The sequence below is a fragment of the Podarcis muralis genome, chromosome 14 (assembly GCF_964188315.1).
Source record: "Podarcis muralis chromosome 14, rPodMur119.hap1.1, whole genome shotgun sequence".
NCBI lineage: Eukaryota > Metazoa > Chordata > Lepidosauria > Squamata > Lacertidae > Podarcis > Podarcis muralis.
Window position 1 is genome coordinate 27,870,883 of NC_135668.1, and position 27,313 is coordinate 27,898,195.

Genomic DNA, 27,313 nt, shown 5'->3' on the forward strand with positions numbered 1-27,313 from the left:
ATCTTTCTGAACTACAACTCCCACCAGTGCCGGAATTAGGGCAGTGTGGGCATTTCCTCCACAAAAGGAACTGGACCAAGGGGGTGCAAAATAATAACATATTGGTACCTACTGAAAGTTAAGCCTCAGTCAGACAGGGGATTGAGTTGCCACAACTGACATACTGCATATGAAAGCATGAGCAGAACACAAGTCCAGAAGGGACTGATGGGAGCAGGTTCCCCACCCCTGTAGACACCCACTTAGTGCACTTGTAGCCTGATCTCATGCAGGTCTGCCCAGAAGTTAACTCCCACTGAGGTTATTAATTTTGCATGCTTACTTGGGACTAGGTCTCATTCATCACCACGGGATTTATTGAAAAAGGATGAACATTATATGGAGCTTCAAATGCTGGAACTCAGTGAAGACTTGCTGTAGAATCAGCCAGTTCATTAATATTATTATTATCATCAATATTATTACTGAATAAAAGAGGACATTCTTAGAATCACTGCCTCTTGGCCCACTAACCTACCTCACAGGGTTGTTGTGGGATTAAATGAGGAGGGGGAGACCCACCTGGAGCTCCTTGGAGGAGGTGGGATAAAAAAAATGCCTCCAATAAACAAATAAACACTTTGGCCGTTTGCACACAGCACATAGGAAGCAAAAGGGCACGAGAACTTATTATAATTCGCTCCCATTTCCCAGCCTCTTTTTTTATTATTGTTGTTGTTCTTATTAGTTCTTTTGCGAATCGTCTTCCTCACAGAAGCTCCTTCCCTTCCCTTAATTATTATTCTAGGGGTGGGGGCCACGAGGGTGCCCCAAAACCAGAAGCGCGGAGAGAGAGAGCGAAGGGGGAGCGAGAAGCCAGGAGAGGCGAGCGAGAACCGGGAGGCGTTTTCCTTTAAGAGTTAAGAAACTTGAAACCTTGTTTGCGCAACCATCAGTGCAGCTCCGCGCCGCCAAAGTGTCTAGACTGGCACATGATGGGAGGGAGCCAATGACTCCAGCGCTCTCCTAGGGGGCCCTGCGTGTGTGTTTTAGAAGAACAAAAAAGAGAGAGAGGGAAGAAGTGGGGGGGACAGAGAGAGGGAGGGAGAGGCGACGAGGGTCTCCGCTGCTCGGGAGGCAGATCTCGGCGGCCCCCCAAGCCCGGGGGGCGGAAGAAGGAGGAGGAGTGAAGTCGGGGGGCTCTACCCTGGGTGGACGCCTCTGCCCCCAGGAGCCTCGCCGGCCCTTCTGCAAGCACCGAGGGCTTCGCTTGGCGTGGATTTGCTGAGGCTGCTCCGGACCGCCGAGGAGGATTTGGGGCGCCTTTTCTCCCCGAGCGGCGGCGGCGACCACGGCGCTTCTTCTCATGCGCCTGCTGCAGTGCTGCCTCTCCTGCCGCCGCCGCCGCCGCGTTTCTCTCGGGCTGGGATCTTGAGTACCGAGCCAAGCCATGCGCGGCGCCGCCAGCCTGCTCCTTGCCCCGGGGGGCGGCCAGCCTCTAACTTGGGAAGGCGTCGGGGCAACTTTTTAAAAGGCGCCCCAGCCAGACGCAAAGGAAGGACCGCGGCGTCGAGGGTTTGCAAGGGCGAAAAAAGCCTGGGGGAGTTTTGTTGTTTTGTTTGCTTGCGCGCTTGTTCGTGGAAGGGCTCCCTCGCAGAGAGGGGGGCCGGCAAGCCTTCCCCGTCCCCTCCTGGCTCTCGGGGCTCCATGTAGGGCCGAGGGGGCGGGCTGCGGCGGATCCCCCGCTCGCCAGGACGCCGGCCTGCGGGGCTCCGCTCTATGCCATTGCTGCCTCCTTCCCCCATGTGGCTGCCCGGCCGGCGCTTCTGGGCGAGTGGCTGGGCCGGGCGGGCGAGGAGCCCCCGCGGTTGCTCCGGGCGCCGGCGCCGCTGCCGTCGTTGCTGGGTCTCCTTCATGCGGCCCTCGTTTGGGAGGATCTGACCCGGAGCCAGGAAAGGCCAGCAGCTCCGCGGCCGGGCGAAGCGTATGTTCAGGTCCAAACGGGCAGGGCTTGTGCGGCGACTTTGGAGAAGCCGGGTCCTCCCCGACAGAGAAGGCGTCGGAGGAGGGGGAGGAGGAGGAGATGGTGGCGGCGGCGGCTCCACCAGCAGTAGCACCGGCAGCCTCAGGAAGAGCCATGAGCGAGGGGGCAGCGACGGCAGGAGCCCGGAGAAGCCCCCTGCGAACGGCAGGCGAGCGGTGACCGGCGGAGGCGCCGTCGAGGAGCCGTGCGCTTTGGAGAGGTCCATGGCGCACGGCGAGGGCGACCCTCCGGCGCCCCCCGAGGTGGAAGAGGAGGCAGCGGCCGTAGCAGCAGCAGCAGCGCGGGAGGACGCCGAGGATGGCGGTTCCGACGGCGGCCTCGAAAGGGACAGCCCGTGGTGGGCGCAGGAGAGCGACGGCATGACCGTCACCTGCTGCCTCTTCAAGGAGAGGGACGCCGACGCTGACGCCGTCTCGCCCCGGCCCCGGGAGCTGCCAGCCCGGGAAGGGCGCTCCAGGCTCACTCTGCTGGAGCAGGAGCTCAAGGCCGTCACGTACTCACTCCTGAAGCGCCTCAAGGAGCGCTCCCTCGACAGTCTCCTCGAAGCCGTCGAGTCCCGCGGCGGGATGCCCAGTGACTGTGTCCTTGTCTCCCGCGCCGAGGTGCGCCTGGGCGGTCAGGCGGCTCCTCCGCACCTCCTGCTGGGGAAGCTCTTCCGCTGGCCGGACCTCCAGCACCCGGCCGAGCTGAAGCCCCTGTGCGAGTGCGGCAGCTTCGGCCTCCCCGACGGCCCCACGGTGTGCTGCAACCCCTATCACTTCAGCAGGCTGTGCGGGCCAGGTTAGTATCACCGTCGATTGCCTCGGGGCCACCTGGGGGGCTGGAGGGCTGGGCAGCTGGGATGTCCTGAGGCAGTTCAGGGAGGGGGACTGGAGTATTGGGGAAGGTGCATCTTCATAAAGGATCCACAGTTACACCCCCTCCCATTTGAAGTATTCAGTGCTGAAAATCAACATGCACAGGCATCTTGGTGAAAATTCTCTCACTTTGACCATGGTGGCTGAATAAGAGCGCCATAGATAGAGCCACTGTATTTCTGAATTCAGTTGCTGGGGGCAAACGACATGGGGAGAATCTTATCACCTGTGTGGCTAAAATCAAGGGGATTGCTGCATTATGGGATCCATAATGCTGGCCTAGATCAGAGATGGGGGATCTGTGGCCCTTAGACGCTGTTGGGTTCCCTGCTCCCATGGATCACAGGATCTGCAGTTGAACAGTGTCTGCAAGACCAGCGGTTCCCCATCTCTAGGTCAGATGAATCTTTGGTCTAAACCAAGAGGGAATGATGTTTTTGCAAGTGTAAAAGTTTGCCTGGAGTGGCATAAGCAACTTCCAGAATAGTTTGCCATAGGAGGCATCTCAAAGGTGAGCGGATGTAGTTTGGCACGGATAACCAATTTGATGCCCTTCAGATGTACATAGGAAGCTCCCTTCTTCTGAGTTAGACCTGTGTCCATCTGCCTCAGTGTAGCCCATGTGGTCCCCTCCAGATGCTGGTGTACTACAACTCCCATCAGTTCCAGTGGCCAGGGATGATGAGAGCTGTTGTCCAACAATACCTGGCTTCCTGGAGATGCCATGGATTGGGCCTGGAACCTTCTGCATGCAAAACAGGTGCTCTACCCTGAGCTCTAGCCCTTTCATAGGGCTATGGTTGTTGAACTACAACTCCCAGCCAGCATTGCCAGTGGTCAGGGATGATTGGAGTTTGGGTCTGACAGCATTTGGAGGGCATGACGACAGCTGTCGGCTCAAACTGCCAGATGTAACGACTGTCCTGTGGAAGTTGGTGCACAACAATCTTTGTTAGTCTTGGAAGGTGCTTCAGACTTCTGGTGCCTTTGTATCTCTTTCTCACCCTGTTTATTTGAGAGGCGCTCAGCCTGCTTTGAAAACAAGTTTTCAGTGCCAGATCTCAGGCTTGGCACATGTGACATGATGGGAACCTCCTTGGGGCAAGGACCTGAATTTTTGTGTGTGAGAAACTCTGCAAAGTGCCATGTCTAGTGATAATCTTGTATATGTAGCTAATCGTAGCAGCATAGGAAGGAACATCGCAAACTGGTTCCTCTAGCTCCCTACTGTCTACACTGGCTGGCAGTGGTTCTCCATGATTTCAGGCTGGAGTCTTTTTCCCTGCCCTGCCTGGAGATTAAACATGGGACCTGCGTGCAAAGCAGATACTGTATCACTGAGCTTTAGCCCTTCCCTGCATATCTGAGCATGTGCAGAATGGATTCTGGGATTATGGTGCATCGTGTTGAAGTCATAGGGTGTGACCTCCAGGACGCCTAGAGCCACACAGTACCTCTCTGTTTATGGTTAACAACTTCTAGCCATTTCCTTCTTAAGCCAGGAATGTTGATCCTAACTTATTTTGTCCACCGCATGAGCAGTTCAAGTTGCAGGCCACTTTGGGGATGATAGGTTTGGAATGGTGATGGTTCACGCAAATGCATGGAACCAGAGACCTCTCCGCCTTGCCACCCTAGGGCTGATTCACATGTGCAGGTCCTGCACTTGAAAACTGCAGCACCCAGCGGTGGCCTGCATCCGTGAAGGAAGCATCACAGGAGCTTCCTGTTCCCCTCAGACCCAGGGCTTCCCATACCAAGTTGGTGGACACATCCCACTGCCACCCATCAAGACCTGGTTCACTTAGAAACTGCAGGCATCAGATAAAACAGCCTGCATGTGTGGATGCACCATCACAGTTCCAGGGGCCACCAAGAGAACTGTAAAATGTCGCCAGAGGCTTGCAGAAGTCAGTGGGCATCTTCAGCTTCCAGTATTCCAGCTGAGGCTGATCCAGTGTTGAGAAACCAAGTGATGCACATGCTTGTCTGAAGTGGTCCTTATTTATTGCACCACCTGTGGCAAATGGCTATTTACTACCAGAGCAGAGCAGCTTGCAGGTTCTGTGTGGCCCAGATCTGTTGATGTTTGGTGCTTGGCCCTTGGAAGTTGAACTGATTTTCCTTTTCAGTGTTGACAGGGCTGTTGTGCAATTTTGACAGACGCAGTGTGGAAAGTGCACTGGTTAGAGTATTTTTGGTCCAACACAGTCCATGACGATTGGTTAAAGAATTTAAGCCAGAGACGTCATGCTGTGCCCAGGCCCGTATCCCAACTTTTGAGAGTGAGAGATAAAAACATAAGTATAGCCCATCTAACATAGCATCCTGCTCTCACAGTGGCCAACCAGATACCTATGGAAATCCCACAACAGCATTCTCCCCATCTGTGATTCCAGCAAGTGGCATACAGAGGCAAACTGCCTTTGACATTCACTGATAGCCTCAAACTCCATGAATTTGTCTAATCCTCTTTTAAAGCCATCCATGTTGGTGGCCAGCGTAATAATAATAATAATTTATTATTTATACCCCACCCATCTGGCTGGGTTTCCCCAGCCACTCCGGGCGGCTTCCAACCGAATATTAAAAACAATACAGCATCAGACATTAAAAACGTCTCTAAACAGGGCCGCCTTCAGTTGTCTTTTAAAAGTATAATAGTTGTTTATTGCCTTGACATCTGCTGGGAGGGCGTTGCACAGGGCAGGTGCCACTACCAAAAAGGCCCTATGCCTAGTTCTCTGTAACCTCACTTCTCGCAGCGAGGGAACCACCAGAAGGCCCTCGGCGCTGGACCTCAGTGTCCGGGCAGAACAATGGGGGTGGAGACGCTCCTTGAGAATATAGGACAATCCACTTCATCGATGCCAAACACGTTACTAGGGGAAAAGGCCAGCTGAAGATGGTGGCCAAGGTGACACATCATGTTTAGCTGGAAACCTTGGTTTACACAAGGACATTGTGCCCGCTCTGATCCTCCCCATTCATGTTGGAAGGAAACAAAGCATGATTCCTGAAGCTATAACTGAACTGTAAGAACATATGAAGAGCCTGCTGGATCAGGCCAATGGCCCATCTAGTCCAACATCCTCTTCTCACAGGGATCATAGTTTGTTTAGCTCAAGTAAACCATGACTGGTATGGCGAGAACAAACTTTGGTTTATCATTATGGTTTGCTTGGGGTACAACAAACCATGGTCCCAAGTTCTGCCATCACACTAAAGCCAGGGATTGTGGTTGGTTCCTCCTGTTGTGAGTACCAAGAAGGGAAGTGGGTTGGGCTCAATGGTCCAGATGTTTTCAACTACAACTCCCACCATCCTTGACCATTGGCCATGCTAGCTGCGGCTTTCAAAAATATATATATAAATGCAGAGATGCTTTAAGGTCTACCAGCCAAAAAGCCCTGGAGCAAAGCAAAACTGGCAACAGAGCACCTTTGCTCATATTTCAATTCCTCCCTCTTTTGGAATAGATCGTAGCTTAAATTAGGGAAAGCACTCAGGGTCTATTTATATACACAGGGATCTCTTATATAGTATTATACACACACGGACACACATTTGGCACATTCTTGTTTTCTTAAATTAAAATACTGCTTTGCTTTACTTTACGCACGTCTAGAACCAGGTGTGTTGGGCAGCAGGTGGTAATGCCGTACTAAAACACAGGCCTTTATTGAATAGCACCCTAGTGCAGTGTTTGTTCTGTGCTCTGTCTGCCTCAAGGGTTTGCTGAAGACTGATGTTGAGCATTGTCCGAGCGAGGGCTGTTTCACACATGCATGTGCATCCCTTGACTTCTCTGATTCATGCATCTTTGCTTTGCATTTGCTGACTCGGGCAGATTTCGTGTGAAGCCTTGTATCTGAGTAGATGAAAAAGTCCCTGGGTCGCCCATTCACATGCGCACGCACAGAACACCTGATTCTTGGCCCACTTAGAAAGCTGCATCATCTCCCTGGATCAAAGGCTGCACTGGAAACCTGTTTGCTGAGTTTAAACTTTATATGTTACTTATAGTTATTTCATGTATGAAATGCATATCTTGCCGCTCAGTGGCCGTATTCAAAGTGACGAATGAAATCGGCATTGGTTATCCGGTTGCAAGGGAGACTTAGTTCTCACAAGCAGCTGATGAGCTTGGTAAGAGTTGTCCCTCCTCAGGTTGCAGGGTGGGGCTTGCATGATTGAAAAAAAAATTCCTTGCCCACAAAAAACCCCTAGATGCCAGGGGAAAGAGTTCCCGTCTTGGCTTCCTTTGTATCTCCAGGGAGTCTGTTTTTTTGTTAAGGAACAAAGAAAATTTCTGCCTTATACTGGGTCAGGCCATTGGTCCATCTAGTTCAGTATTGTCTACACTGACTGGCAGCTGCTTTTCATGGTTTTCATGGTTAGGGACATTTCTGGTCCTACCTAGAGAGATTGAACCTAGAACCTTCTGCATGTAAACCAAATCGAAGCCTGCCTACTTCTTCATGGTTGTATTAGGGATGAGGGCTCTCCTGGACCCTCCTCTGTGTGACAAGAGGTGATGCTGGTCACAGTAATGTTGGTCACAGTGATATTTGACCTGGGGGAAGTGGGGTGTTTTCCTCCCCTCTCCAGATAGCTGTCACCCTGATCAACGCTCCATTCATTGCCTGGCTCTAAACAAGGAATTGTGACCTGACATAGGGAAGCTATCAGACACATTAGTCCACCAAGCTCTATATTGTCTGCACTGATTGGCAGCAATGGCTCTCCAGGGTTTAAGGAAGGGTACTCTCCCAGTCCTAACTGGAGATGCTGTTGGGGATTGAACCTGCAACCTTCCGCATGCAAAGCAGATGCTGTGCCAAACAGCTGGTGGGAATCCTGTTCAGCCGCCCATCTGGCTGCAGACATTTCCCAGTATGGTCCTCTACAAACTTTCCAGCTGGTGTAACCAATGAGTCCAGTCTTCATTCAGATCCCTCCTGCTATGAATTCTGCACCTGGCCTAAGGCAAGTTCTTCTCTTGTCAGCCTCAGAACTCTAAAATGCAAATGGAGGCCTGCCCTACAGGGTTGTCGTGAGGATTATAACATGGGAATGGATGGAGCTCCAGAGAATATTCGTGCTGAGTCTTTATGATTATTATTTTCAGAGTGTTCAGGACCAGAAACATGGGTGCTGAATTCTGCATCCAGACCCAAATTCTGCGCCTTTTCTGTGCTTGTGTGGGAACCCTTTTGCCACTAATCCAGAATGAGTGCAAGTGGAGTGTTGGAATAGGACCTGGGAGACCAGGGTTTACATTCACTTTTGCCTGTGAAGCTCACTGGGTGACCTTGGGCCAGTCACTATCTGTCAGTGTAACTTACCTGGCAGGGTTGTTGTGAGGACGGCTGTGAGAGCCATGTATATCACCATGAGCTCCTTGGAGGAAGGATGGGATGTCAATGTAATAATAGTCATAGAAAATCTGGACAATCGGCTAGACAAAACATGGTATTAATTTCCTTCAAGACAGTAACCCATTCTTCTGCTTCGGGGGCTGTGCGGTCCATACCTTCGTGGCTGAACACTAGCTTAGCAGGCTGGAAGTCCCAGGTTCAGTCCTCGCTATCTCCAGGTAGGACTGGGAAAGGCCAATATCTGTAACCCTGGTGATTCCCTGCCAGTCAGAGTAGACAGTATAGTGGTACCTCGGGTTACAGATGCTTCAGGTTACAGACTCTGCTAACCCAGAAATAGTACCTTGGGTTAAGAACTTTGAAGAAGAGAAGAAGAGTTTGGATTTGATATCCCGCCTTTCACTCCCCTTCAGGAGTCTCAAAGCAGCTAACAATCTCCTTTCCCTTCCTCCCTCACAACAAACACTCTGTGAGGTGAGTGGGGCTGAGAGACTTCAAAGAAGTGTGACTGGCCCAAGGTCACCCAGCAGCTGCATGTGGAGGAGCGGAGAAGCGAACCCGGTTCCCCAGATTACGAGACTACCGCTCTTAACCACTACACCACACTGGCTTGCTTCAGGATGAGAACAGAAATCATGTGGCGGCAGCGGGAGGCCCCATTAGCTAAAGTGGTACCTCAGGTTAAGAACAGTTTCAGGTTAAGAACGGACCTCCAGGACTAATCAAGTTCTTAACCTGAGGTACCACTGTACTGAGCTAGACAGACCAGTGGTCTGACTGGTTTGAGGCAGTTTCCTATGCCCATATTTTTACCTGCACCCCAGGGTGGGTTCCTGGGTGTCCCAGATGAAGCAGGCTGCAGTCACCCTCACCTTTGCACAGTTCTCCCAGCTTCCTTTAGTGGAAGTCTTGAGGCATCAAGAGAGTGCAGGTTTCCCCACCGCTTAACACCAGCAACACCTGTTGATCCCAGCAGAGCACATCGATGGATGGTGTGCTCCAGGCAGCAAGGGGTTAACGTTTTGCATCAGGGGCTGCAATTTGAGGTGGGGTTGGGGGGGGGGAGAGGCTGGCTTCCCTTGGCTGGCCCCCTTCCCTCCCTGTGGCCATGGGGTCTATAGGATGCCAGGAGGGTGAAGTAAGAGTAGGCAGCCCTTGTACTCCCTGTAACTTAATACAGAGTAGTGCAAATGAGATTTCTCCCTTCATCCCTAAACACCATCTTCTGCGCATTCTTACTGTGTGTTTTTGAAAAGGGCCGTGTTAGACAAAGTTTGGCAGGATGGCGCCTTCTACAACCTGGTGTCCCCCCCAGATGTTTTGAAGTACAGTTCCCATCAGTGTTGGTGTTGTTTTTAACATCCAGGATCCTTTCCCCTCTTCTGTTGCCATTGGACCAAATTCACACACAAACGCCACCATCCATTTCTGCTTCCATCAGAGGAATAGTTCGCGTTCACCAAAGCATTTGGGAAGGAGGAGATCCAAGATTCTCCCTTATCTCATTCTTCTGCTCTGACAGCAGGCGCTGGAAATGTAGAAATCAAGACCAGCAAAAGCAAACAAACAGCTTGGTGGCATTAAAAAAAAAATATAGACCCACTTTGTTTGAGTTCGATTCCCAAAGGGGCTTCTGCGAACACGTGTTAAATTAAGCAAAACTCTGTGGGAAGAAAAGGCTGAGCAGGCTTTGGGCTTGTTTTCCCAAGACAGCCCTAAGTAAATTTGCACAGGAGTAAGCCATCACATAAGGAAGTGTGCTTAACTCACATCGCAGGCTCCTTCTCTTTAGAAAGGCAAATTTTGCCTTGCCTGTTTTTGCGTTTTTTGTTTTCGGTGGTAGTAACCGTATCCACAAAATTACTGCCCTTTCGGCAATGCCGAAGGAGACTTAACCTTTTTGGAGGGGATGTATAGAAAATCACTGGTTTTCTTCAGGCAGAAGAAAATGGGAGTTAAAGAGAAACGCACAAACACACAAGTCTCTTTTTCTTTTGGCCTGGCATTATCCCCTTTCAACCGAGATCAGTTTCAAGTTGTTCTTAAAAAGCACCCCCTTCCTTCCCCCCTCCCTCCCTTCTTTTCCTTAGCAGGTTCCCCCCTCTTGCTATTTAGGTGAAGAAGTGGTGATAATATGCAGTTTGCATTTTGCTGGCGCCAGCCTGACTGGCAATTTATCTGACTGCCTCTCTTAAAGCTGCAGTGCCCCTTTTCCTAACTTCTGGTGTTTTTTATTATTATTGCAAGTTGGGGTTTTTCCATTTTTTTTTTTTTTAAAAAGCAGCAAAACCTGCCTTCCTGTTGAAACTCCTTAAGACAAGGAAAAACCAGCTCTACGAACCTGAATTTTCTGTTGCCCTAACTATAGAATTCAGTCCACATAGAAATTAAATTGTCTAAGAAACTTGACTTGGAAAAGGATCCTAGATCTTGTTCTTTGGTTGACAGGAACAAGACAGGAGTCTCTCTCTCTGCGTGTGCGCTTTTCTCTCTCTTAATTCTGTTCTGCGTTGCTGCAAGGGGAGCGGGGAATCTCCCCCCTTTTTTTGGCAAGTCAGCTTTCCTTAATTTCCTTAATTCTCTTTGTTTTGCAATCCCCATTCACTTTGGATCTTTCCTATAGGGAGTGATGGAATTTCTTTCTCTCGAATATTCTCTCTTGAATATCACTGGAACACGGAGTACCGTGTTCTTTGTAACAAATGTGCACTGACTTTGTGTCGAGGGTTTTGGATGGAAGCAGCCGTTGTTGAACACCTCCCAAGAAAGAGAACCCCCAGAATGCAGCTTTAAAAAAAATGTGACAGTGTTGTTCTGGATTCTTCCCGCAGCAGTGTCAAAACTCTACAGAGGACTTTCTTGGCTCCTAGAGAAACCCCATAATTTGTCACCCTTTGGACCTTGGAACAGGGTATTTTCAGGCACCTCTGAAAACTATAGTTCCCAGGTTTCCTTTGGGCTGGTAGGATGAGTTGAAATTGAAATAAACTAGTTGAAAATTTCTTTTAAAAATTTGAAGTGTTGATGCCCTTCCATAGTTTGGGGTCCCTCAGCTTGCAGTCTTGTTTGGAGCACCAGTGTTGAGAGTTAGTTGCCCTGAAATTTCAAGTAAACGCTCAGTTCTCATTGTACACTGATAAGGAATAGGGCTGGACAATACAGTAATGGGTTTTCAGTACAGTGGTACCTCGGGTTAAGTACTTAATTCATTCTGGAGGTCCGTTCTTAACCTGAAGCACCACTTTAGCTAATGGGGCCTCCTGCTGCTGCTGCTGCGCCGCCGCCGCACGATTTCTGTTCTCACCCTGAAGCAAAGTTCTTAACCCGAGGTAATATTTCTGGGTTAGCGGAGTCTGTAACCTGAAGCATATGTAACCTGAAGCGTATGTAACCCGAGGTACCACTGTATCACAATATATCACCAGCTAAGCATCGCGATATATCAATATATCACGATATCTGAAATAAGAACGGAAATACACAGAGGCGAACAGGACAATATCCTGGTAACTGCTACTACTATTTGTGCTGCCACCATGAGGCCTTGCAGGCTACTACTGTTACCAGCTCCCGTCGCAGCCATGAGGACTTGCAGGTCGCCACTGATTGTGCCGCCATGCCTTGCAGGTTGTCGCTGCTGCTGCCACATACCGCGGTCATGGCAAGCTGTTTCTGCCACTGCCGCTTCTGCCGCCTAGTAGGCCTGCTGGCAGTCTGGCAGCCCCAGATTATATGTATTCACTATCACTCATCGCCGTAATTTGGATTGTCCTGTATACCACCATTTGGTAGCCAAGCCCAAAACCTAAAGTCCTGTTGGGATGCATTTTGGCATGCCTGCTGATGAAACTGAGTATTTGATTATTGGTAATATTATCATTTATCTGTTTTAGACCCCTAAGTAGTAGCAGTTGCCAGGACGTTGTCCTGTTTGCCTCTGTATAGTTCTATCCTTATTTCAGACATTGTGGTAGATGGCAACATTTAGCAGGTGATGATGTGATGTTTAGCTCCTGATAACACTGCAGTGTTTAGCTGGGGAGTTATCACAATGTTGAAAACCAGCAATCACCTAGCCCAGGCATCCCCAGCTTGCGGCCCTCCAGATGTTTTGGCCTACAACTCCCATGATCCCCAGCTAGCAGGACCAGTGGTCAGGGATGATGGGAATTGTAGCCCAAAACATCTGGAGGGCTGAAGGCTGGGGATGCCTGACCTAGCCCCTACACACATTGTGATTCGCGATATATTGCTAGCTAAAATATTATGAAACAATTATCACAATGTGAACTTCAAACCGGGGTTTTGGACAATATATCGACCAGCCCTAATGAGGAAGTTCTGGAACTTGAAAAAGCAGTGGTGCCTATTCCCAAGCAAATAGGCGTTTTGTGCCTTTGTAGGAGCAGGCGTTTGCTAGCCACAAAGTGCATTGTATTCCCAGTGAACCTGACCAGAGTACCCTCCTCGTCTTTGATGGGACTAAGGTACCCCTGCCCGTACGGGCCAGTCGTGTCCGACTCTAGGGTTGTGCGCCCATCTCACTCTAGAGGCTGGGGGCCAGCGCTGTCCGGAGACACTTCCGGGTCACGTGGCCCGCGTGCCGAAGCTGCTCTGGCGAACCGGCACCAGCGCAGCACACGGAAATGCCGTTTACCTTCCCGCTATAAAGCGGTACCTATTTATCTACTTGCACTTAAGAGTGCTTTCGAACTGCTAGGTGGGCAGGAGCTGGGACCGAAAGACGGGAGCTCACCCCACCGCGGGGATTCGAACCGCCGACCATGCGATCGGCAAGCCCTTGGCGCTGAGGTTTTACCCACAGCGCCACCCGCATCCCCGGTTGATGGGACTACAGCAGAGTAAATTGGATTAAGGACTGCAGCCAGTGGCCTCCTTAAGACCCAATTCTAGTTCATTGTGGTCCATGAAAGCACTTCTCCCCATTTTATCGTATACACCCAGCACCTTGAGGGGTAAAGTGTTGTTAAATAACTATGCTTTGTGATGTGCTTATGAATGCTTTGTCTTAGGCAGGGGTCAGCCAACTTTTTCAGCAGAGAGCCAGTCCACTGTCCCTGGGGGGCCAGACTATATTGGGGGGGGTGAACAAATTCCTATACCCCACAAATAACCCAGAGATGCATTTTAAATAAAAGACACATTCTACTCATGCAAAAACACGCTGATTCCTGGACCATCCGCAGGCCAGATTTAGAAGGCGATTGGGCCGGATCTGGCCCCCGGGTTTGTTTGCCTATCTATGGTTTTAGGAGTGAGTAATGGTGCCCAGTGTCTCCATAAAAACAAGGAGAGAGATATTCCACCATAAGTTCAGCCAAATGGTTCCTTCCTTGGTGTGGGGGCAAATGCTTCTGTAACCTAAACTTCCAGGGGTTGTTAATCAGTGTCTTCCTTGCTTTTCAGAATCTCCACCCCCTCCTTACTCCCGGCTGTCTCCAAATGACGAGCAAAAGCCACTGGGTAAGTATCTCTTTTTTTTCCTGCACATTGCTGGAATCCTGGACTTGTGTGTCTTGCTGTGATTTCACACGAAACGTTCAAAAGCTGCTGCAGGCCAAGCCCATCTCATTCATTTCTTTTCAATCCTGGTTTCTGCCATTTAGGCCTCACAAAGTGTGGCTTGAAGCAAAAAAAGAAATAGGTGATTGACAAAATCCCAAACATAAACGAAACTCCCCAAATTTAAAATCTCAGAAACGAAAAAGAGCGTCAGAATGTTTTGGGACAAAAGCGTTTGTAGTGCAAAGGCCTCCTGAAATGAAATTGTTCTAACCAGGCTTTTGAAACTCAGCAGGGACTGTGCCTTTCTGACTTCTGGTGGGAGGAAGTTCCACAGGGTTGCACCCTGACGGCACGGTGACTTGTTGGCATGAGTTGTGCTTCTGGGCCAAGTGCTTCCCTAGAAGATCCCAGGAACGCTCTTGGGGGTGTACAGGGACAGAGACTCTTCGGGGTTTCAGACAGAGAGCATTCTTAGCCCTGCTTTGAGATTCTGGAGATAGAAACTGTGTGGGACCTTTTTCATGCAAAGCAGATGTTCTGCTACTGAGCTAATGCCCCCCCCCCAAGCTCTCTTTATAATCTTTGGTTACCACATTTTTCACTGATAGGGCACCTGAGCTATTGGCAACTGTGCGGTAGGCAGAAAATCCAACAGTTGCAGGCAGGTTGCCTTTTGTCTGTCTGCCACCCGCAGATCAGTGCAGCAGTAGGGGAATCATAGAATTGTAGAGTTGGAAGGGACCCTGAGGGTCATCTAGTCCAACCCCCAGCGATGCAGGAATCTTTTGCCCAACACAGAGCTCAAACCCACGACTCTGAGATTGATAGAGTCTCGTGCTCTGCCGACTAAGGGAAAACTGAGTCTGCTAAAAGAATCTGGCCACAGCAAAGGTGACAAGCCTCCCTTAAACACAGCAATGTGAGATGCTTTGGATTTAATTTCTCTCCTTAGAATCATAGAGTTGGAATAGACCACAAGGGCCATCGAGTCCAACCCCCTGCCAAGCAGGAAACACCATCAGAGCACTCCTGACATATGGTTGTCAAGCCTCTGCTTAAAGACCTCCAAAGAAGGAGACTCCACCACACGCCTTGGCAGCAAATTCCACTGTCGAACAGCTCTTACTGTCAGGAAGTTCTTCCTAATGTTTAGGTGGAATCTTCTTTCTTGTAGTTTGGATCCATTGCTCCGTGTCCGCTTCTCTGGAGCAGCAGAAAACAACCTTTCTCCCTCCTCTGTATGACATCCTTTTATATATTTGAACATGGCTATCATATCACCCCTTAACCTCCTCTTCTCCAGGCTAAACATGCCCAGCTCCCTTAGCCGTTCCTCATAAGGCATCGTTTCCAGGCCTTTGACCATTTTGGTTGCCCTCCTCTGAACACGTTCCAGTTGTTGTTCCCCCTTCCCCCAAATCAAGCAAAGGAAAAATGGTCAAAGAAGCTGGGAACTGGGGGGGGGGGGGGGAATTGACCTACTTTAAAAGCTGGTGAAATCCAAAAGAAGTGGCCTTCCAAAGTATATATTGCCTCTGAGGAATTCAAGCACAGACCTCAGTGGATGGAGTGCCCGATTCTGCCTCTGGCTTTTTGGGGTTGGGAGGCTGGTCAGTTAGGTGGGAATGCAAAGTCAAGAATCATGAATTCGAAGCGTGTGCAGCCCACCCCACACCCCTTGCAAATAAGCAGTCACCAAATGCAGTGGTATAGTGGTACATTTTAAAGTTCAGGGCTCTTCACGAGAACCCTCCTAAGAACATAACAAGGAAAATGTGTATTTGCCCAATACAGTGGTACCTCAGGTTACATATGCTTCAGGTTACATGCGTTTCAGGTTACAGACTCCGCTAACCCAGAAATAGTGCTTCAGGTTAAGAACAGTTTCAGGTTAAGTACGGACCTCCGGAACGAATTAAGTACTTAACCTGAGGTACCACTGTATAGACTTAAAAAAAAAATATTAACTGCTTATTTTAAAGATTTGTTGCATAGTACATATTATGGAATACAGTAACAAAAGCAATAGAACTATAACAGTGCACATCAATTGCTCAAAGGAAGTATGAGAGCCAGTGTGGTGTAGTGGTTAGAGTACAGTGGTACCTCGGGTTACATACGCTTCAGGTTACAGACTCCGCTAACCCAGAAATACTACCTCGGGTTAAGAACTTAGCTTCAGGATGAGAACAGAAATCATGCTCCAGTGGCGTGGCGGCAGTGGGAGGCCCCATTAGCTAAAGTGGTGCTTCAGGTTAAGGACAGTTTCAGGTTAAGAACAGACCTCCGGAACAAATTAAATACTTAACCCGAGGTACCATTGTATTGGGCTAGGATCTGGCAGACCAGAGTTCAAATCCCCACTTGGCCATGAAGCTCATTGCGAGACCTTGGACCAGTCACTGCCTCTCAGCCTAACCCACCTCATAGGGTTGTTGTGGGGATTAAATGAGATGGAGGAGAACTAGCTCAGTTGTTTAGAGCGTGGTGCTGATAATGCCAAGGTTGTGGGTTCTATCCCCACATGGGCCACCTGCATATTCCTGCGCTGGAGGTGTCATAATTTCTTCAAACCTTCCCCAACCTGGTGCCCTCCAGGTGCTGACTGCGGCTGATGGGAGTTGTAGTTCAGAGCACCTACACAGTGCACCAAGTTAAGTTGCATTCCCTAGACGGAGAACTTTGAGTGACACAATGCGAAGTGAAGCTTTGCTTTTCAGGCTGGTTTGACTGAAAAGAGAAGGGATGGGGGAGGGAGACGCACACACGGAGTTGATCTTGGAGCAAACATTTAGAGCACCTTTTTAATTAAAGGGGTGCAAGCAAAGGGGGGGGGGTGGAGGAGAGAGGGAGAAAGATCAACAAAGACTTTTAACTTGTTAAAACAAAGTTTCCTTGGTTTCAGCAGGGGAGGAAGGAAGGGAGGAAGGAAACAAGAATAAACAGCTTCAAGAATTTTAATAGTGATAATTAAGTATAGTAACGATGAATTGTTTGGAGGCTTAGTGTAACCTTATCCGCGGCGCTCCCAAGTTCCTACTTGTTTGATTTGATCCACTCAACCTTGGGTTATTTTTGAGGGCAGTTTCGGTGTTTCAGGAAAGGGAAGGGGAGCAGTGAATGGCGCTTGGATCTGCAAGGACATGAAACAAAGGGAAATGGGGCTAGTGTGAAGTTCGGTGAGGGGCCACCATATCTCAGGAGGCCTTGCAAGCAGAAGATCCCACAGGTTCAACCTCTGGCACAGCCAGATTTCTTTTTTTAGTTGATGAAAAAGTTTATGGTAGGGAGGGTCACCAACGTGGGTGCCTCTTAGACGAATTCATGGAGAATATAAGAACATAAGAAGAGGCTTCCTGGATCAGGCCAATGGCCCATCTAGCACAGCATCCTGTTCCCACAGGGGCCAACCACAGCACATAGTTAACCTATGGAGCCAGTGTGGTGTAGTGGTTAAGAGCAGTGGACTCGTAATCTGGTGAACTGGGTTCGATTCCCCGCTCCTCCACATGCAGCTGCTGGGTGACCTTGGGCCAGTCACACTTCTCTGAAGTCTCTCAGCCCCACTCACCTCACAGTGTTTGTTGTGGGGGAGGAAGGGAAAGGAGAATGTTAGCCACTTTGAGACTCCTTCGGGTAGTGATAAAGCGGGATATCAAATCCAAACTCCTCCTCCTCCTCCTCCTCCTCTTCCACAGGAGGCTGTGATGGCAAACCAACTTGAATGGCTTGAAAAGGGGATTGGGCATATTCATGGAGGGGAAGGCTATCAGTAGCTATGATGGCAATTTTCTGCCTTTACATTAATGCTTCCAAATGCTGGCAGGGGTGGCAACTTGAATAAACTATTGGGGGGGTGCCATTGGTAAGCCCTGCCCTGCATAATTGATCACATCCCCCCCATTTGAATGGCGATGCCCATCAACTGGGGGGGGGGCAGCCCCCTCAAATATTTTATGGGGAGGGCTGAAGGGACCTCAGTGCCTAGAAGTTGGCTCCTATGGTTGCTGGAAACCACAGGAGGGGTCCTTGTGCTCAGGTCCTGCTTGTGCATTTCCCATTAGGGCTTCTGGCTAAGCAGGCTCTCTGTACTTCTCCATCATCTCCGTTCAAGGGCAAAGGAATGGGTTGTGGAGCTGTGCTGCTGAGGGGCGTGGCCTGGGAGAGGGTGTGTGGCCTAGGGAGAGTTCTGAGGACCAATGAGAGAGGCCTGCGGGGCCTCATTTGCCCTTAAGTTTCCCAATTCCTGCCATATCCCGTTCCAGCGTACTTAACCAGTCTGCCTGACGCATAGCTGTCAACCGTCCCTTATTTGGCGGGAAACTCCCTTATCCCAGTGCCGTGTCCCGCTGCTGTCCCTTATTGATGATGTCCCTTAAATTTCCCGGGTTTCAAAGGAAGCAGCTCCTCTCCCTCCCTCCTTGCCGGCCAGGGAGGAGGGAGGCTCCAGCTGTGTTGCTTGGCTGTGTTGCTCACCTAATAAGGAGTCTAAGAATGACTAGGGGGTGGAGTTTGCATGCCTTGTGCCAATCAAATCAGCCGCGTTGCCTGGGGACTCGCTTTTGCTCAGCGCTTCCCAGTGGAGAGGTGACGGTGGTTTTCCTTGCTGCATCCCTTTTGCCGGGTTGATGCGTTGTGGGAACCACCGCTTGAGGCTTTGTTTGGCTGCTGGCTGGGCTTTCTGCCTTTGGCTCGGAGGGGCTCAGAAGCTGAACATACCTGTGCTGGGAAAATCCCTTATTTTGGCTGCTGATCCCTTATTTTCGAGGCTGCTGGTCCCTTATTTTCAAATCTGTAAGTTGACAGCTATGCTTTCACCTGTGTTGTCTTCTGGGAGAATTGAGCCAACTTCCTTGATCCAGCAAGCCATCCTATCAAGTGCTCCCAAGAACAACCCCCTAACTCCATGCTTCCCAGTTGCTGTTGCCATTTTCCACTTGTCCCTTAACCCCTCTGTCACCCTTCCTGCTTGGGGACTGATTTATCTGGAGCAAATAGGTCATCCGTCTCCACCTTCCAGCCCCGGACTGCGTGAGGAACCTTCTACATTTTTGCTCCAGGTGGGTTGTGTAACCAATAGTGGGATTTGCTTGCTTGTGTGGCTTCACCAAGAGGGCAACATGTACATTGACCCCTAGAAAGGGCATGGCAGGACTTTAAAGAACGATAAGGATTTGGTTTTGAAATGAAAGCTTTTCTGTGTGCCAGCGTATTTTGTGTTTTGAGTGAGCGGCAACTTGGGTTTCAGAGTCTTTGCAAATAAGATGCCTGTCTTCTAGGAAATAACCCTTGTCTTTTCTCTTACTTTTGCTTCTAGATCTTTCAGATTCCACCTTGTCGTACACTGAAACAGAGGCTACAAACTCGCCCAATGTCACCCCTGGAGAATTTTCAGGTTAGCAGATTTTTCAGCGTGTTGAAATCAAGGGACTCTTTGGGGCAACTTTGTCAGACTCAGTGTTAGAAACTGACTCTCTCTTGGGAAATATAATCCAAGAAGTTGAAATGCTCATTTGAATATGGGAAACAAAGGGGTGATGGTCGTGTATATCAAAGGGACCTTTCCCAGGGCTTCATAGCCTCAGAATTTTATCCAAGATATTTGGTAATGGTTTTGCTTGCCATGGAATAGAAAGAGAAAATTAAGGCGTAGTGTGGTACACACCTAAAAGTAGTGTAGGAGGCTCCATGAATTGCAGTTATGGGGGGGGGGCTCAGGATCTCTTAATATGGGTTTGAACGCCATCACTAAACCTCTGGCCCCAGGGCTCCCTATGGGATGTTGTGGCACTTAAAATGGTTTAAAAGCAGTTTACTCTTGCAGTGTAGGCCAGTGTCCGTGAACCTGTGGCCCTCCAGATGTTGCTGGACCATTTGCATTATTTCTGACCATTCCTATAGAATCACAGAATTGTAGAGTTGGAAGGGATCCCAAAGTTCATCTAGTCTGACCCTCTGCAGTGCAGAAATCTCAATTAGATCATACATGGCAGATGATAGTTCAGCCCCTGCTTAAAAACTACCAAGGAGGTCTTCTTCCTGCCACTGAATTCCGAGAGAGCCTGTTCCACTGTCGCACAGTTCTTAGTATCAGAAAGTTTTTCCTGATGTTTAGAGAATCTCCTTTATTGTAACTTGAAGACATTGGTTAGGGTCCTAGCCTTCAGAGCAGGAGAAAACAAGCTTGCTCCATTCTCCATGTGACAGCCCTTTAGATATTTGAAGACTGCTATCGTTATCTCCCTCAGTCTACTCATTTGCAGGCTAAACATGCCCAACTCCCTCAATGGTTCCTCATAAGGCTTAGTTTTCAGACCCTTGATCATCTTGGTCACCCACCTCTGCACACGTTCCAGATTCTCCATATCCTTTTAAAATTGTAGTTCCCAGAACTGGACTCTGTACTCCAAGCGAAGTCTGACCAAGGCAGACCAGAGCCACGACTATGACTTTCCTTGATCTGGACACTATGCATCTGTTGATGGAACCCAGAATAGCATTGGCGTTTTCTGCTGCTGCATCACACTGCTGACTCATGTTAAGCTTGGGGTCCACTAAGACCCCTAGATTCTTTTCATAAGTACTATTGGCAATCCAGGTGTCCCCCATCTTATATTTGTGCAGCTGGTTCTAATAACACCTGGAAGGCCACAGAGCTCCTAATATGGGTATTTACTGGGGGTGAAGCAGTTAATCTAGAGTTGAGAATCCTTTATATACCCAGTTTTGTTTCATAATCAGTGCATGCCCTCTAAGTATCTCTGCAAATGGAGCTTTGTGTGTATGTTTCCATTTATCTGATTATCTGTTTCTTCAAAAAAAATTGTCATAAATATTGGGAACTAATCTTGGCTCGAATTTTAAAGTGGAAATGATCTCGTTTTCCATGGAGCACAATGGAGTTCTGTGTTTCTGTAACAAAACAAAAAAAATGTCCCTGCCATGTGAATTGCTGTTATATTTTCCTAATTTGGTGTCAGTTGGAAGTTTCTCTTGCACCATATTGCTGGCTTGGGGAAAAAGAAGAAAGAAAACGTGCGGTCGCTGGGACAGTCTGTCTGCTCCATCGGGCAACCGGTTGTTCCCTTTGCAAATGATCTCTCCTGTTTTGCAGGACTTGGTTTGCCCAAGGGAAACTTGGATAATCAAGTTCTCATACTCCTCTTGTTATTTGTTGTGGAACTCCAAGTTTCACATTTTAATTAGTCCTGGCTACTGCTTTTGAAAATGTGCTTCAGACATTGCCCACCCTTTCAATTTCCCATGGTTTTTTGAGCCAGCAGCAAGCCATAAACAAGTTTGCTGAGACCAGGAAGTATAGTATTTCTTTGTTGCCTTCCTAATGTGGTAGGTGGGAGTTTGCCTTCTTCCAGCCCGATGCCCTGCAGATGTTTTAGGCTACAACTCCTTGTATCCCTGACAATTATCTGTGCTGGGTGGGACTCGTGGCAGCTGCAGGCCAAAGTATATGGAGCATTGGGAGCTTGATTTAGACACCTGTTTGGAAAGAAGCAAAGGGAAATAGGATGGCCATGGTGGCATGGTTGTAATCAGACCAGATTGACAATTGGTAGAAAAGTGGGGTTTTTGGAAGACTCCCATCATTTTCTTCTGAAGCTGTGATTTGTTTATTCAGAAATGCACACATCCTGCTTTCTCTCAAGGCAGGCAGAAAAAAGATGATAACCACATCCGAGTAGTTGACAAATGGCAGTCCTTATGGCCAGGTTTTACTCACTGGCCATGGATCTTCTCCTGACTGCTGTGGCTTGTTGTTCTCAAATACCCAACTGGTTTAATTTTGGTTTGGTTTGATTTAATGTTTGTGTTCTGCTTTTCCAACAACAAGTGTTGACCTTGCAACAACCATGGTGGCATTAAAACAGCAACAAGCAAGGCAATCACTATGATATTAAACACAGTAGCATGTAAGTAAAGCAAACGACAGCGTCTAATTGGTCAAAGCAATTAAAACAATTCAATGAACCCCATAGCTGGGGTTGAAAATTGCGACTTCTTCTCCATCTTCCTTTTGAAACATGCAAGGAACCTTGACCCGGGACAGTAGTGACTTGAAGATGCTTTGCAGAGTTGGGCGTGAAGGTGGCAAATGTCCTCTCCTCAACTGCTGCTGGTGTTGTTGTGGCTGTTTCAGCTGTGTCCCCTCAAAGTTATGGTTGAGTAACTGACATCTTGTTGCTCTTGAAGCAGATTTGGCTAGACTTGAGACTTCCAATTGCTGCTTTGTAGATCAAGGGACGCGGGTGGCGCTGTGGGTTAAACCACAGAACCTAGGACTTGCTGATCAGAAGGTCGGCGGTTTGAATCCCCTCTACGGGGTGTGCTCCCGTTGCTCGGTCCCTGCTCCTGCCCACCTAGCAGTTCGAAAGCATGTCAAAGTGCAAGTAGATAAATAGGTACCGCTCCGGCGGGAAGATAAATGGCGTTTCCGTGTGCTGCTCTGATTTCGCCAGAAGCGGCTTAGTCATGCTGGCCACATGATCCGGAAGCTTTACGCCGGCTCCCTCGGCCAGTAAAGCGACATGAGCGTTGCAACCCCAGAGTTGGTCACGACTGGACCTAATGGTCAGGCGTCCCTTTACCTTTACCTTTACCTTTAACCTGTTAGATCAGCAGCTCCCAAACTTTTTGGGGCCACCACCCCCTTGGTTCCCTGCTCTACCCTATAAAAAAAGCTTTCAAAATAGTGGTTTGCACAATCCACTAAGGAAGATAAAAACACAATGAAATGCAAAGGAGTAACAAATAATTGCACATTTATTCGAAATCCAATTAACTATTTAGTTTGCTTAACTAGGCCAGCAAAATTAATAACTTGATCCAATGCTATCAGCTTTTCAAAGTCTGGTGGTCATTTGTACCTCCAGAGCCCCCCTGCCACCTCCTTGCCTCTTAGTGCCCTGCTAGGTAATCCCTGCCTCTGGGGGGGCGGTGTGCCACCCAATTTGGGTATCACTATGTTAGAGCAAAAGGTCTCAGCCATCCATGCTGTGGGGTGGAGCTGTCTTCCTGACACCAGTGTCACCATTACTTACCTGGGCTAGGCAGGGTGGCAGTGAGTTAGGGGCTGTGTGGGTGCACCAGTTGGAGCACTGGATGAGTCCCGACACCGCAGTACTGACCTCCTTGGCCCCATCTAGGTCAGGAGACGCATTGGCAGCGTCAGGAAGGTGCCTGTGCCCCACCACACCCACCTTGCTGCTGGCAGAGTTTGAGGCCTATTCTGGACAAGGAGAAAACCTGAAGATGGAACCAGCTAAAGTTTCACTTGTGCTGTTCCCTCATGATTCAGCCGTATAGGATATGACAGCCATCTTCGAATACCCTAAAGGACTGTCATGTGGAGCAAGCTTGTTTTCTGCTGCTACAGAGGGATTCAAATGATCACAAAGGAGATTCTGAATAAACCTTGGAAGAACTTTCTGAGGGTGAGAGCTGTTCGACAGTGGAACGGATTCCGTGAGAAAATGGTGGACGCTCCTTCATTGGAAGTTTTTAAGTAGAGGTTGAATAGTCATCTGCTAGGAATTCTTTAGCTGGGATTCCTGCACTGCAGGGGGTTGGACTAGATGACCCTTGGGGTCCCTTCCTATTCTATGATTCTGTCAGGAAACAACCCAGGAAATCCGGGGTTTTTCTCTGCCCTCTTTGTCCTCTTGGTGCTAAATCCAAGAGCGGGGAGGAAGTGTTGGGTGAGCATGGACAAATTTGATTCTGACATGCAGGAATTTGAGCTATTTCTCCAGCCCCACAACCCAGGAAGGAGAGCTGGCGTTTGGATCGGGGCTTGGCCTATATTGGCTTGTGACTCAGATGTGGAACTTCAGTAAATATAGCTTCTGACCACCGGGCCAAAGGCTCGCATATGAATTTTCAGCATGAAAACTTCGGCGCTTTCAGTTCTAAAATAATGTCTTGGAATGATCCATTTCCACACACAGCCCCCTCTTTAAATAAACCGCAGATGAAAACACACAATAGCTGTGAGCTTCCAGGGGGAAGGTGGCGGATTAGATTCTGTGGTATCTGAGCCCTGCGTTGTTGACGGGAGAAGAAAGCGGGTTTAAACTTTTCTTTGGGAACAAAATAACGATCACTTTGTGACCAAGATTGTAGTGTAACTGGATATTCCCATCTCCTACCGTGGAATTTCAAGTGGCGCAACTCTTCATAAGAGTGTAATGTGGGCTATTTATCTTTTCCCCAGTGGGGAGGATTACATATATATAGGATAAGAGACAAGCTGAAGTTAACCCTGAGCGTGCCATACTTGAGCAACGTCAGTGGAGTTCAGTCTCTGGCAGGAAGTCTCTGGCCTGGTGTGGCCCCATGCATGCCCCTTTAAGAACTTGGGATACAAGCCCTGTGGCATCAGGCTAGTGGCCCATCTACTCCAGCATCCTGTTCTCACAGTGGCTGACCAGAAGCCCAAAAAGGAAGCCCACAGGCAGAATCTGAGCCCAAGATCCCTCTCCCCTCCTGTGGTTTCCAGCAACCGGTATTCATAAACATTGCTGCCTCTAACTGTGGAGGCAGAGCAATAGCCATCGTGGCTAGTAGCATGGCATCATGAAATCCAATGAATTTATTTATTTAGTTGGAGCGTCTCCACCCCCATCGTTCTACCCGGACACTGAGGTCCAGCTCCGAGGGCCTTCTGGTGGTTCCCTTACTGTGAGAAGCCAAGTTACAGGGAACCAGGCAGAGGGCCTTCTCGGTATTGGCACCCGTCCTGTGGAACGCCCTCCCACCAGATGTCAAAGAGAAGAACAACTACCAGACTTTTAGAAGACATCTGAAGGCAGCCCTGTTTAGGGAAGCTTTTGATGTTTAACAGACTACTGTATTTTAATACTTTGTTGGAAGCCGCCCAGAGTGGCTGGGGAAACCCAGCCAGATGGGCGGGGTTTAAATAATAAATTATTATTATTATTAGTTGTTGGTTGCATTTAAAATTCCACCTTTTCTCCCAGGAGCTCACAGTGACGCATGTGATTTCTTCCCCTCCCTCCTCATTTAATCCCCGCAACAGCCCTACGAGGTAGGTTAGGTTGAGAGGCAGTGACCTTGGGGGTCACGCCCAGTGAGCTTCCTGGCCAGGTGGGGATTTGAACCCCGATCTCCTGTGTCCTAGTCTTGACGTTCCCAACTACTGGCTTTCAGGCGGGGCAGGTGCTAGCAGATCCTCCATCCAAGCACTGGTTTTGAGTTCAGCAAAGTCATGCGTCCCCAAACCAGATCGAGGGAGAGGGGAACCTTTTCCAGCCTGAGAGGTGCATTCTCTTCTGGGCATGCTTCAGGCATGGAGAAATCACATGCCAGTGGGGGGGGGGGAGTGGCAAAGTGGGTGGGGCTAAATTTTCTCCTGCAGGACACATTCCAGTCTGTGAAAAAGCAGTCAAGGATGGTGTGATACAAGGCTGGGGAGGGTGTGTGGCCCCCAAAGAGTTCTGAGGGCCAGATGGAATGGCATGGAGGACCACATTCAGACCCCGGGCCCGAGGTTCCATTCCTAAGAACATGCCCTATTATTTAGATTTCTGGCCTGTCCTCTATTGCAGCCTTTCTCAACCTGTGGGTCCCCAGATGTTGTTGAACTACAACCCCCATCAACCCTAGCTAGCAAGGCCAGAGCTAAGGGATGATGGGAGTTGTAGTCCAACAACATCTGGGGACCCACAGGTCGAGAACCACTGCTCTATTGGTTCAGGCAGCTCACAGCAATAGCATGAATATGAAAATGATTGAAAAAGGAGCTGTACATAACCAGAGCACAGCGCTGCAACAGAACGTCCACCAACCCAGTTGCTGGAAACCACAGAAGGGGATAGGACTCTTATTCTTAAATGCTGCCCGCAGGTTCCCCACAGACATCTGGTTGGCTACTGTGAGATCAGGATGCTGGACTAGATGGGCTGTTGGTGTGATCCAGCAGGGCTGTTCTTACGTTAATCCATGTGCAGCAGGCCCCCTCCTGTCGACCCCTTCAGAACGCCTGGTCAGATAAATAAATACAGTCATACCTCTACTTACGTATCTGGATACGTAAATTTCAGGTTGCGAAGTGTATACTTCTGGCTTTCGCCATGCGCACATGCGCAGAAGGGCGCCTCTGGTTACAGACTTTTCAGGATATGGCCGGGCCTCTAGAATGGATCCTGTCCATAACCAGATGTACCACTGTATGTCTTTAACTGGTGTTGAAGGTTGGATAACAGATGTGCCAGCCACATATTATAAGATAGAGAGAGCTCGTTTCATAGATGTTCCAGTGGATGGGATGCTTTTAAAGTACTTCTCTTTCCTCTTGGTTTTAATGTATCTCTGTGGGGTTTATTGTTCCTTGGTGTTTGGTTGTAAGTTAAGGTTACCAGATGTCCCCGCTTCCCGGGGACAGTCCCCGGATTTACAACTCAATCCCCATACAACATCCCATCATTCCTACTGAAGTTAAAAAGTGTCCCTGGATTCATTGGAAAACAATCTGGTAACCTTATTGTAAGTCGCTTTGGGTAGCAAAGCAGAACTGACAAATTTAATAAGTTAAATAAATCAATCACGTAGAAGCCCCTGTCTCAAAAGGAGAAGTCCCCTAATGATGACACAATATGAAAGGGCCTTTATGAGAGGAAGGAGGAGGCCTCTTTGTTACAAGCGGTTGCATCTCTGCCCTATTCTTATTTAAAGGATGTAGATTTACCTCCTTGGACTTCCCCTTCATTTCATGTTATTTGGCCTTTCTCTCTCTGCATACCCTGTTACAATCAGGCTAAAAAGTCTTCTTGACAAGGTAACGTGTCCGTTGCCAAAAAGTAGTACTTAGAAGGAAAAGGGGGGGAAAGGGCATGATGGGGGAAGAGGGAAGAGTAAGCAAAGAAAGTAGCTGGGGATACTTCGTTCAGATGTTTTTATATTAAACATTTTTCCCTCTATGGACCTATTTTGCCGATGGGAAATAAAAGGGCATTTCTTTTCCAGTGTGCTTCCAAAAAAAGTAAAAATTCTTTGCCCCTTGTGGGCGCTTTCCCCATATGGCCCGAACGATTCCATAAACCTTTTTGGATGAAAATCGCAGAGCGACAGCGTGACTGAGCAATTTTGTTGCTTTAAAAAAAAATAATAATAAAGGAGGGGGAGAAACTCCTTCCCCTCCCCTCCAAGAATACATTCCTTCCCTTTGTTTTCACAAAACTTTTAACCCTCTTTGGAGCTCCGGGCAAAAGTGACTTCTCAGGCCTCCAAAGTCTTTTCTCCCTGGTGAGAAAAAAATTCAACCAAGGCAGTGGGGAAAAGTGTTAATTTCCAAGAGGGTTGCTGTTTTTATTCTTGCGGTTCAAAACAAAAACAAAAATCTGTTATTGTGGTGTAAGCTTTCCCAGAATCCTGAAAAGTGTGGAGCCAGAAGAATATAAGATGTTCCTGCTGGACCAGACCAGTGGCCCATCTAGTCCCAGCATCCTATTCTCACAGTGGCCAACCAGATACCTGTAGGAAACCTGCAAACA

At 48.8% G+C, this 27,313-nt stretch overlaps 1 protein-coding gene across 1 annotated transcript in view; it reads left to right on the plus strand.

Annotated features, from left to right (window-relative positions):
- Positions 1-1,013: 1,013 nt before the first annotated feature.
- SMAD6 (SMAD family member 6) overlaps positions 1,014-27,313 on the plus strand; it is a 59,576-nt gene continuing 33,276 nt past the window's right edge. The window contains exons 1-3 of the mRNA XM_028705531.2: positions 1,014-2,803; positions 13,689-13,745; positions 19,105-19,182. Of these exons, the coding sequence (XP_028561364.2) occupies positions 1,966-2,803; positions 13,689-13,745; positions 19,105-19,182 (973 nt within the window). The 5' untranslated portion in view covers positions 1,014-1,965. The remainder of the gene's footprint in view (positions 2,804-13,688; positions 13,746-19,104; positions 19,183-27,313) is intronic.